Source organism: Anser anser, assembly GCF_964211835.1.
Source record: "Anser anser genome assembly, chromosome: 12".
In the NCBI taxonomy this organism is placed as follows: domain Eukaryota; kingdom Metazoa; phylum Chordata; class Aves; order Anseriformes; family Anatidae; genus Anser; species Anser anser.
In genome coordinates, this window is record NC_139733.1 from 16,311,344 (window position 1) to 16,323,582 (window position 12,239).

The 12,239-nt window shown below is 45.2% G+C and overlaps 1 protein-coding gene across 13 annotated transcripts in view; it reads right to left on the reverse strand.

Moving 5' to 3' along the window:
• Nucleotides 1–12,239, reverse strand: part of CADPS (calcium dependent secretion activator) — a 202,774-nt gene that overhangs the window by 61,097 nt on the left and 129,438 nt on the right. For 7 of the 13 annotated variants that reach the window (XM_083795703.1, XM_083795702.1, XM_083795706.1 and 4 more), the window contains 4 exons: nt 4,907–5,008; nt 3,960–4,023; nt 3,200–3,323; nt 737–805 (listed from right to left, as the gene is read on the reverse strand). In XM_083795703.1, the coding sequence (XP_083651829.1) occupies nt 737–805; nt 3,200–3,323; nt 3,960–4,023; nt 4,907–5,008 (359 nt within the window). The remainder of the gene's footprint in view (nt 1–736; nt 806–3,199; nt 3,324–3,959; nt 4,024–4,906; nt 5,009–12,239) is intronic. The other 6 variants (XM_083795704.1, XM_083795708.1, XM_083795707.1 and 3 more) reach the window with 1 other exon arrangement.

Here is a 12,239-nt window from a genome sequence, read left to right on the forward strand (position 1 = left end):
GAAAAGTTGCCCCGTCTCGCCCCCCCGCCCAGCAGCATGGTGTTACCAAAAGAAGCTCCTTTGAAAGAGGTGAAAGAAAGTGCTGCACAAATAGAAAATCGGAGAGCGCGAGCTCTGCGAACGTGCAGGGGCTCCCCAAGCGGCACCTGGGCTCGTGTGTCCCCTCCGGGGCTCGGCGGAGAGGAGCAAACCAAAAAATCCAGGAGGAGAGTACAAGTACAGCGCTTCCGCTCGAGAGAACGGACAGGAGACATGTAAGATCTGATGTACAGAGGAAGGACAGCCTCACAGGGTCTTATACACAGGATTGGTTACAGATCGTGTACGCAGGAGAAGGGACGGCTTCTCCCCACGTCCTTTATCTGACCGCTAGCTCGTTTCTCCCCGGTGTAGCTGCTGCCCTTTGATTGTGTACCAGTGACAAGCACTTTACAAATTGGGGTTACACGGAAGCAAAGTAAAAATGCATTCAGGTCACAGACATAAAGAGTAACTGAAAAAACTTACAGACAGTCTGAGTTTATCACAAACAAATGGCTAAATTGTCTAACCTGTTTTAGGCTGATAAAAAGTGACTGGACTTCTCACACTGGGTTTCACAGACAGAAGCAACAGACAAGCCAATGCTAAAAGACTTGAAGCAAGGAGAGTGAGTTGGTTTGGATCTGGACTTTCTTGAGGTAATGAGAACAGAAAGAGTGAGGACAGCATGGAGAGGAGGGTGGTAGGTACTCACGAATGGTTAAATCCATCACTTGAGAGGCCAAGCAGAAGACAGGATGCTCATACATTTCTCTCTTTTTCCCTATAAAAGAGGATTTGGGCATGCAAGAGGCTTAGGTCAGAGGTAAAGAGGTTATAGGTTATAGGTCAGAGGAAAACTTTATATTAGGTTAAAAGGAAAATAGCCGTAGAGTATTTTGGGATACACACAGGATAAAAGGAAAAAAAAAAGGGGGGGGGAAAGGAGGGTTCAAATCGGAGGTCTACTGGATTAACCATTCAGCATGCCCATGAGTCACAAGAGAGGTTGTGACCATGACTCTAGAGGTTTGTTTGGAACTGTTTGCAAGAATATGGTCAAAACGTCATGAATAGAGGAAAATAGATTTTCATTAGTTTAAGGCTCCGAGATACTAAGGATTTCAGCCTTCAGTATCTAAGGCTCTCGCAGGTATTTCTTCATAAACATAGCCGCAAGCACTGCCGCCACTGATTTTGTTTTGCATCTCTGAGAAAACTCTTTTAAACGTGGCTATTCAGATGTCAGCGTTTGAGAGCAGGATTTCCAAACCATGCACGGCACACAGAGATGCACCTCGCCAAGGCAAATTTGTCCTTTGCTCTTCCAAGGAGCTATTTGAACACTAGTGGACTATGCTCATGAGAGAAAACCTGATGCATGCAGCTGGCGGATGTTGGGTTGTTTGAACTAACAAGCCCAGCATGCTTCGAAATTGGTGTTACAACCACTTTTACAGAGATAGGATAAAAAAGTGGCTGTGGCCAATCACGGATAAAGGAGGAGAAAAGCAGAAGAGAGCAGGTAGTGTGGAATGAACTATTTCTCTGAAAAGGTAGCTGGAAAAAAAGTTTGTTGCTTCAAAGTATTCCCAGACCTACAAGTCACAGTGCAAAAAGAGGGCAGATAATTAACACAACCAAGAAGAATTGAGGCACAAAAGGAAAAGTACACACTAACTGTTCTACTTTGGAAATGAATGCATTTTTACTTACAGATCATAAAGTTTGTTTTTGCATAGATTTATCTGAAAGAAGAGAGCAAATCTTACCAACGAGTTAGTGATATTTACACAGAGAACCTAAGGGAGCCAGCACTGGGTAGAAGCATCCATCACAGAAAAGCTGCTTTTGATTCTCAGTCCTTCTCCAGCCTTGTCAAGTATATTTAAACATTGCATTTTATAGAATACACCAATTAAAATATCCTGTGAAGTTGAGTACTTCGATAAATTGCCTGATAATACAGTGCTTATGAAACCTTCGTTCCTTCTCTATTTTTGTCACTCATTACCAAGTCGAGTTGATAAACATCCTTTTAGTGCCCAATTCTTAAGTGTTTCTCACTGGATGCATAACAATGAATTCATTACCACTGGTACACAATTTGCATCGTTAGACAGAAAAAAATGGAAAAAGAGAGGACATGTCATGTACAGAACCTGGACAATTTGTCATATAACAACCCAATTTTTCATGTAAACAAGAACTAAGAAAAGATCAGAGGGAGCTGTTTTTTTTTTCTCCTCTCAATATTGTCCTAGAGGCATACAATGATAATCTCAGCTGTAGGAAAGCTTCACATCACACATGACAGAAACCCAAACTCTGGAGCAGAACATACCATTCATCTGGAACATACGGGTTTAAGCAATTGCAAACTTGGATACAGTTGGGTAGGAGTTTCAAGTTGGGAACAGCAGCCCACAAGGTAGCAACATAAACTGATCAACATGTAAAGAGCTACTGGATCAGAGAGCTTCAGCTAACACGTATCCTCCAGCAAGCTTTAAAATGTCTTTTTGATGGCTACATGTGTCTCTGGTCACTGGTTATTATTCTCCCATAACTTAAAAGGTCAAAATATCAGCTGTGCCGGATTTAGAGTGACAAGAAAGAAATCTGATGCAAGTATGGGACCAACTGATCAATGCCTGCTATGCAAAGTGCAAAGACAATGAAACACTCCCAGAAAAAGACATTTTAAATTGGCTACAAATGATTAAGCATAGATTAAACAGTTTTTCAGCTTCTTATTTTTCATTTGTTTCCTGAACTCCACTGTCACAAACAATTAGCTGCACTATACCTTCAGCTGCAAAGATGACATCCCAAGTATTTCTCAATTTGTTTTTTAAAACCACGACATGAGTCTGAATACTACACCACTGGCCAAATGCACTAATGATCAAAGAAAAAAAAAAGAGAGAAAAAAAAAAAAAAGAAAAGCTACAGTTCCTTTTAACTGTTTCCTCTCTCTTTTCCAGAAAAAGAAACGTTTTACATAGCTTCCACTCTTTACTGCTTCGAAAGCCAACACTACAAAAATGATTCATAATCACATCAATTTTATTGACAAGTGAATAAATAGTAAATGAATTTCTCTCAAATAGCTCCCAGCCACAGTTGCCACCTAGAAATATAACAAAACTGTAATTTCACAAAGAAAGAGTCTTACCTTCAATTTTGGCATACTCTGATAGTCGAGTATAATTGACTAGAGCTGCTTGCTCCAAGCATTTACGGATGACTGTTTTTACCTCCTCTTGAGGGACTGGAGTAACTATGTCTTTCATCAGGACCTTGACACAAGAAAATCTGATTTGTTGTGGCATCAGGCGCACATAACTGTTTTTTTTTTTTCTCCAAGCCCAACAAACACATCCATTCCTACTCTAGCGCTGCATGGCTCTCGGGGTAAGCGTGCAATAGGCAGGATTCACAACAGGGTCACCTTGGCCAGCCTGAGACGTGGGACATACCCCTTCCCCAGTGTTCTCTGTATCCATACCCTACAGCATGCCTTAAAATCTGTTTCCCGCTCCTTAGGGCAAGACATTAAGACCTATCGCAACTTCCCCAGGGCTGGGCAAAGTTATGCCATTCCCAGGCTCTGCTGATGACTTGGGTTTGTGTCCGGGTTCAGCTGTGCTGCAGGTTAGCAGCAAGGTATCACTTTAGGAAGGGTCTGCAGTGCCGATGCTTGTCAGCGAGGTAGCTGGCCCATAACTATCGACACAGAGATACGCTGTGCTGCTGTTTGTGCCAGGCTGCACCTGGCCTCCAGGCTGAAGCAGGAGTAATCAACAGCCCCACTTAATATTCCAATATTAACTACCACTAATTACACGTAAAACAGTAGTTCTTTAAGCTCTTCTGGATGGAAAGACACATGGATGCAGGTAATTTCAACAACTCTTTGTTATTCTTACGCTTACCCTTTCCAGCAGGGAGAGAGTAGCTTTTAGAGCACCTTCTGGACGGCCAAATGGAAAGCAGTACCTAGAAAAAACACATCACATTAACATCAGGTGCTTGTCAATATGACTTTCCAGTGCTATAAAGATCCTTTCCTGAACAGGACCAAGCAATTCTCTGTTCCCTCTGTCTGGTATTAGCATTCTTTCCATGGGGCAGTTTTCAGAAAGGCTCTGATGGTGCGGATGCTAAGGCAGCAGAACAGAATAAGGGGCGGTTGGGAAGGTCAGCCAATTTTAGCTTATTAAATCTGGGTGTCACCTGGGGAGCTTTTAGGTCTCCTGGTAAAGAATTAACCATCCTCTCCTCACAAAAATGAAACAAACCCCCTGGAGAGGACAGCACCAGCTACCTCCAGCTGGGGACCTGGTGATGCACAGGGCTGAAGCAGCCACTGTCCCAGCAGGGTGCAGGTCCGAGGCCCACAGACCCTACAAACAAACCCATGTCACCCACTCGTGTGCACGTGTGCGTGATCCACGCGGGGCCAGGCTGGTGTGCTGTGAGCAGCTCATCCCTTTTTATGGGGGCAACATCCATCATTTCTGTAGTTATGACATTACCCCAGAAAATGCTGCCTATCTGTATGCTAGGAAGCATTAAACATAAATGGGTAATAACTGAGCAGAAAAATAATAAGGGATTTTTTTTGGGGGGTGGGGGAGTTAAATTTCAGAAAAAAATCACAGCTTTACCATGAGTATGGAAGCAGGAGCTCTGCAATACCCTTTAAAGGTTATTTCTTTCAAATCCCTCTCCAGCTACAAACACTGCCCTGCTTAGGTCTGTGCCACTCATGCAGGATTCCCTCATGCATTCAAAACCTGCCTTTTGGCTTTACTGTTTATAGGAGGGAGTTTGGAGGAAATCAGTCCTCTCCCCTTCAGCCTGGGGTCTCTGCCTTTACCTAAAATGTGTGATCTGATTCTCCAGAAGCAAACGCAGCCGCTCCTTGATCTCTTCAAATCGCTCTTTCTCATCTACGGTTACCGTTCCTATCCCGTCCGGCCTGAAGGAGAAATGCCGTGAATGACTCAGGCTCCACCTCACGACCCTGGGAAATCATCTGCGCAGCAAAGCACATGCTGCAGGTTGGGACACAGATGTCACCAGCCATTAGACCCAGGACAGGGCATGTGCCAAGCCGAGACACGGCGGTCACAGCAGCACGACCGCAAAGGTATCAGAAAGCAAGAAAGCAAGAAATATCCCCCCTCTCAGAATGATAATCTGTACATGGACTTCCCCCCACACCCTCCTCTTTCTTTTTTTTTTCCTTTTTTTTTTTTTTCTGTGACAGGAAAACCTTAAAAAACAGAATCCCCTCTTAAATGTAGGTATATAACAAGGAGCACAATGCCAGCTTTCACGCAGGATTGGGCCCACTGCTGGCAAAATATGGACTTCATTTCTGCAGAAAAATTCAGCTGCTAATTTAACACAATTCACAGTGTAAAGAATATCGACAACAGCCTTGTATACGAACAGAATGTAAAATCCTGCACTCCTTCAGAACCACTGAATCGCCTTATTACAATAATTTCTCGAAGTGAACCATCTTCAATATATTCTGCTGAAATGCACCTAGAGAGCGGTAAGTATTTTATACCTGAAAACGCAATGCCTTTTCATTCATTTCAGTTCGAGTGGCAAAAATCAACACGCGTTATCACCGAATTTCAGGGAGTATGAGTTACTACTCTCTGGCATTTGGTGCGTGCACAGGAGTGCATTGTAAGACCCCAGGCTCCGCTGCCTCGGGTGCTCCTCGTCCGTCACCGAGCACAGTGTGCAGCGGGCGCTGCCGCGGCGCTGCCGGGGCTGTGACGGGTGTCCCCGTGCTCCCGCGCCCCGTCCCTCCGCCGATGCAGCCCCAGCCGGGAGCCGAAAGCAGCCGTGCCCTCCTTCCCCCCGCAGCCCCACGGCAAAGCTCGCTGCAGAGGAAGGCAGGGAGAGGAGCTCGCCTCTAATCCATCCGCCAAAGGGATCGGCGAGCCAGACAATCGGCAGCGCCGCTCCCCATTACCGACGAGCAAAGTCTACGGATTTGTGTACTCCTGGGCAACTCTGCTGGCACAGGCTCTCTGTAGGTAATGTAAGGCGTCTTAAAATTGAACAAATGTTCTTACTTAAAGGCCTCCTCCAGTGTTCAGCCTAAGCTGCATAAATCCTCAGCACTAGACTGGTTTGGTTATACAAAAGACTTGGCAAGGGATTACAAAGCTTCTAATGAACCTCCTGTCAGGGGTTAATTGGTTGGCTTTATTTTCCTCTTAAAGAATCAAAGGCCCTAAACTTAGGAGAAAAAAAAAAAAAAAACGATAAAAATGAAAAGCAATAAAATCTGTACAATCACTTCTCCTTGACCCTGTATTTAGTAAGCTCTCAATATCATAAATACAAACTCTGATATTCCAGTACAGGTGAATAAATGATTAAAACATTTCAGGAGAGTAACTAGCAAACCTTACACGATATTCACGGCATATTCTTAAATCTAAATATACATTAAATAAAACTTACAATATGGACATAAAAAATACTTGAATATCAGGGGATGTATTTAAATTTAAATAGCATTTCATCAGAAATTGTAATTTGACTGTTTGCCAAATTCAGTTGTGCATTAAGGAGAAAAAAAAGGAAAAAGATTTAGGCTAAAACTTAGATAAAATGTCTTATCTGGGAATACATTTCATAAACATTTTTGGAAGTATGGATCTGGTCTCATTAGTACCTAATTAGGACTGGTTATTTTGAAGAAATGAGCAAGCCACAAAAAAAGAAAAAAAAAAGAAAAAAATTAGATATTGAGCAAAATTTAATGTCTGAAGATGCTTAATATATTTTTATCCTAAAATTCCATAAAATATTTAACACTCAGATAGATACGTCCCTGCCTTTTGTTATGCTGTGCACCTCGTAGTGCCGGGTTTGCTGCCAACAGAGGAGCAGGTAATTCAGGACAGACAGCGATAAATGCTGTACATGAAGGGGCAAGGCTGAAACCCTCATTTGACTTTTGGCACCCGGTTCTCGCCCTGTACCCGTAACAACTCACGGTGTCACTGGGTTAATTGTGTCAGCGCTGACAAACGAGGCAGTGAAAGCCGCCTGCCCTGGCAGTGATTTGCTGGTGGACTGGAAATGGTCTGAAAGTTGTGTTACCCTTTGCAGGGTCAGTAACCTCCGACGGCGAGATTTACTGACAGGCTGGAGGGAGCTGCAGTTACCTACGTGGGACTGGATGATGTCTTCTCCCAGAGAGGACAGTAAGCATCCAGGCTGCCTTTAAAATCATCGTCAGCTTTAAAAATATATATTCAAGGGATTTAATTGAAAGCAGAGTGCAGTGGCCCGTGAAAAAAAAGCCGGCTCTGTATGCAAAGATCTGGGCGATTCACTGCTGATGCTGATGAAGGCAGGATCAGGCCCGTGTCTGACAGCTCAGGTTGGGTCGCAGCCCGTCTACCCAAATCATAGCTTCTCACTGTATTTAAGGGCTTCAGTTTTGTCAGAACCGGCTATTAGCACGTTAACGAGTGGTGTGGGACACCCGCTGACATACCACCATGGGCCGCGTCCAGATTGCGCGGTGTAGCTCTGGAAGCACTGGTTTTATAGCACTGACCCACACGAAGAGGAAGGAAGGGTTTGGAGAATGAAGTCCCGGCCAAAACAGCTCTGTCACCACGTCCCTCCACCTTCACAGAGATGCAAACCCAGCCCAGGCATGCGAGCGGCCTGCTCCCCCCGCGCTCAGCCCATGGCCGCCGGCGCACCGTGAGGCAGGAAGATGTCCACCCCGGTGGCCCTGGCCACCGCTCTGTCACACAGGGCCTGCCGTGCGGTGTAAGTGGCACGCCGCCCTCCTGTATCATGCTCCTGCAAACTTGAGACAATCTACAGGTCAGCTGTAGCCATTTTTGGAGCAGCGCGGATGTCTGGAAGGGCCTGCCAACCGAGAGCCATCACCACTGCAAGGACTCCCTTTCTCACCCAGCTGTGGACTATATTGCATCTGACATGATGAGCATCTCTTGAATCTACCTTTCAAATTTTCGGCAAACCATTTTCTCACTGTCCTTCACAAAGTTGACATTTTCGGCAGCATGATAGGAAAGATGTCATGTCGGCTGCTTTTCAAGTTGTTGTCACAGTGGTTAGCACCAGTTCTGTCATCTTTGCTTTCCTCACAATCCCCCATCTTGAGCCATGTCACAAATAATAATACTTCCCATGTTTTTGTCAAATTTCAAATACTATAACCCAGCTGCACATCTTCGGATTTACTAGTTATGTTAATCTTTGTTGCTCATCTTCCCAGAAGCTGAAGCATTAGGGACTCATTAATTAGTGACAAATGCAGGATATACATAGAACTGGAAAAACACCACCAAAAGCCTTGCACTTAATTTATTAGCTGGATAATTTTGAAACCTAATTAAATATGCAAGTCAAATATACTTTGAAAATGCAATCTTTTTGAGGGAACATATTTATTTTCCCTTCGCAAGAACACAAAGGGTATATAGCTTAGCATTGCGATAATTTAAGATTCACTTCTGTGCTCTAGACAATTCGAGTACATGGCTGATGGGGCTGAAAAAAATCTGCAAGAGAAGTTTAGGTCTCACCAGCTCGTCCTGATGCTTACTGGTGATTTTCTTTTCAACAAAGATCTCCAGCTCAACTTTTATATTTGATAGTTTATCTGGTGGACAGCCTCACCGACTCCTCCAGCAGGCAGCATTTCTGCAGCAAGGCTAGCTCGAATGCAGCCAGGAGAAACCAATGTGCTCACACACAGTGCACAACCACGTCCTCCTAACACTGGGCTAAGCAGTGACGGGCACTGAGAGAAGAGCAAAATGGTGAAAAACAGCTCTGCTTGTACATGGTATGTGCAGAGGCACAAATGGGTCTGAGTCTGTGAGTTCAGGTCCACAAACAGCACGAACGTCTCCATCTGAGTGGAGACACCATTTCGTCTGGTTATCTACAGCTCCTGTTCACGGACACTGGAGGTGCACGGCGTAAGTTGTGGGCAGAGAGGAAAGCAGAAGGGCAAAAAAGGCAAGAAAAATAAATAAGGAAAAATTAAATTATAAGTAAACAAGTTTCAGATCACTCCTTCTGCTGCAGATTCATTATGTTGGCTCAAACCTAGTCAACTCACAACGTAAATATTTCATATGAAAACTTTTAAATGCTGCTTTCCTAATCCCTCCTTGTTTTTAAGTTTTAAGCCACGAAAACAACAACATCAACAAAGCAGGTGGTGAAATTAGAAAAGGGGTTGCAATTTAAACAGCGAAAACGATAGTCCTTGTTTAGCTTGGATGGTTTGTGCAAATTCCAGGGTTAATTATAAATTATAATTAGGACCTGTGATCCTAAGGCCACTGCTTTATTCTACAAGCCCCGCCTCCCCCCATGCCCTTTTCTAATTATACCCAGTGCCCCCAGGGCTAGTTATGCTGCTAAAACAAATATATCAAAATGATTTTTAACAAAGACTAATCTATGAAGCAATAGCATGCATTTGTATGCAATTATAAATATACAGTATAGCTCCAGTGGGTTAATCTCTTTGACATAAGCCTGCATGAAATACCATGGCGGCTTACAACTGAAAAGACAGATCATCTTTTACACCTTTTATGTTTAACTTGTCTACACTTTTTCTACTGGGGAAAATATTGCTTACACGTAGCAAACAGATCTTTGCATGCACTGTGAGCCCTGGCATTCAGAGCCAACGAAAAAAAAACAATGTCAAAAACTGATGCAAATAATTTGATTTTTTAAGTAACAACTCAAATATAAAACACGTGCTGCCTTCAGCTCCCTTGCCGCTTGCCAGGTGCAGCACATATGAGCTATACAGTAAACATGGATGATTAGTGCCTTGGACGGCGTGTGTCAGGAATGGCTTTCGGAGGCTGCCTCGCGGGAGGACTCGCCCGCGCCAGCCCCACCGGCCGCACGGAGACCAGTCCAGCCGCAGCACTGGCCACACTGGGATGCGGGCGGGAGCACTCTGCCTGTCCTGCCCTCCTTCATCACCCCGTGCAAAGCTGATCTGAAAGAATCCACCTGGTTAGACCCCTTGAAAACGCTTATTCAGCGAACGCCAGTTTTGCCCGACGTCCCTTTCTTCTGGGAATTCACACCGCGCGCCCAACGCCGGTTGAAAGCCCTTTGTTTGGCTCAGCCCTCCGCCTGCTCTCCTCGGGGCTTCCCTCGACGCTGCCCAAGGTGCGAGCCGCTTCGTCCTCCCAGCCCTGCCTTCGTCCTGCTCCCGCTCCCCTCCACGCCAGCGCCGAGTCACAGCTCATCGCTCCTCATGTGCGATCCACAGCCCTGACGCCGCGCGGCTGAACCGAATGGCTTCTGAGCACTGCCATCCTACACCTATTGCAACGAATCACGTCAGCCCGAGCCGGTTGTCTGCCGGTCGCGGGCGATGCCGGATTGTATCCGACAGACGGCCGCAACGCGCGCCGTGTCATCACGGGTCTGGCTGCAATACGGAGCCGGCACCTAACGAGGGGTTACGGCGCTACGCCCCGCGAGGTCTGCAGTCAGGGCTGCTCATCTGAGCGCAGGGACGTGTTGATGGATTTATCACTTCTTTTATAGGACCAAAAATATCCCCCCCCCCTTTTTTTTTAAACTAGCTGTGTGGAAATCTTGCCTTTATGTGAAATAGCCAGATATGCAATTAGAATATAAAAGAAAACACTGTGAATATGTTATGCAGACTTTTCCTCGAGGTCTATAACAATAATATTATTTCTGGTGGCTTATAGCTGATAAAGACTAAGGGGAGCTAATGCTAATGGTCGCTAATGAGAGAGCTATTTCTTGAAAACAAGTTTTATGCAGCAAAGCATAAAACAGCTCAGAGGGCAAAGGGCAGGTCACTGACATACCAAGACACTTAACGGAGAGATCGTAGTTGATCGCACTTTGGGCAAAAGTCACCGAACAACTCACAAAGAATAATGCTATCAGACTACAGGGGATCCAGGCTGGCATCCTGATTTTGATAAGCTCCATGTCTGCTAATACTGCACATTCTGCACATTCAATATTTTAGATTTATTTTTAAAAGATTGAAATTAGCAAAGATGGAAAGAGTCTCTTTTGGTGCCAACTTAAACTTTTAAAGAGAAAGCTAAGACATGGCTACATCCAAACAAGCCACGTGTGGAACCAAGGTCACCCCCAGATGACATTTCCTTCCAAAGGGACAGAAACGGAGGTTGGAGGGCTCAGCACCGACTTGGCCCTGGGAAAGATGAGCTCAGTTCTCTGCTCTGCAATGCCTCTCGTGCACAGACGCGGAGGAACGAGGCTCCTCCACCACACTGGCTCCCTGCGTGTCAGACGGTGCTGGAGCACTGCCGTCCCCCTCGAAAGTCAGGGAGGAGACGAACATGGAAACAGAAGGCAGGAGAAGACCTTGGGGTCATGTAAACCCTTTCATTATTTTAGCTAAAGCTATGCCTTCTTAAAACCGTGCCTGTTTTTGCCTCCGCTACTTTTTTGAGGACTGTTGATAAAGGCAAGCGACAGCCTCAATACTGTCGTAATGGTACCAAAAGCACACAGACATCAATAAACACACAGCCGGTGTTGTCGGGTGTCTGAATGCTACGTGTTTCTTGCCTTTCGTGTAGGTACAGACATCAGAAATCCTAACAGCATAACAGCAGAACTTTAAAAAAGGCAGCCAGTGATACCTAGCTGAGAAAACCCTTCTATGAAATCGCCGGTGGCCACAATAGCGAAAAGCCTCCAGTTCTTCCGCTTTGGTGAGTAGCAAGGAACTGGGGGCCAGCAAATTGTTCAGGTTTTAGCAGTCCTGGCTTGCTCACTGCTTGCCCCTGCCCTTCCGACAGCCTGTGCATGGCACATGCAGGTACCTGCAGGAGGTAAGACTCAGGACAAGCAATTTCCATTTAACCACGTTTTTTACTCCAAAAAGGATGAAATGAACAGAAAAAATAAGGGGACTGTGATGCAAATGGCAGTGATTTACAGCCTTTTTTTTTTTTTTTGGAGAGATTATGTCAGGCTTTCAGGGGTCTGAATAAGCTACAGGAGCCCAAAGGGAGGGTAAAAAAAAAAAAAAAGAAACCCTTATATCTAAAGCACCAGGGCTCCAAACCAGCCCCAAAATCTTGCTTTGACCGCGTCACCTGCCTCGGCAGCGGGGTCAACCCAAAGCT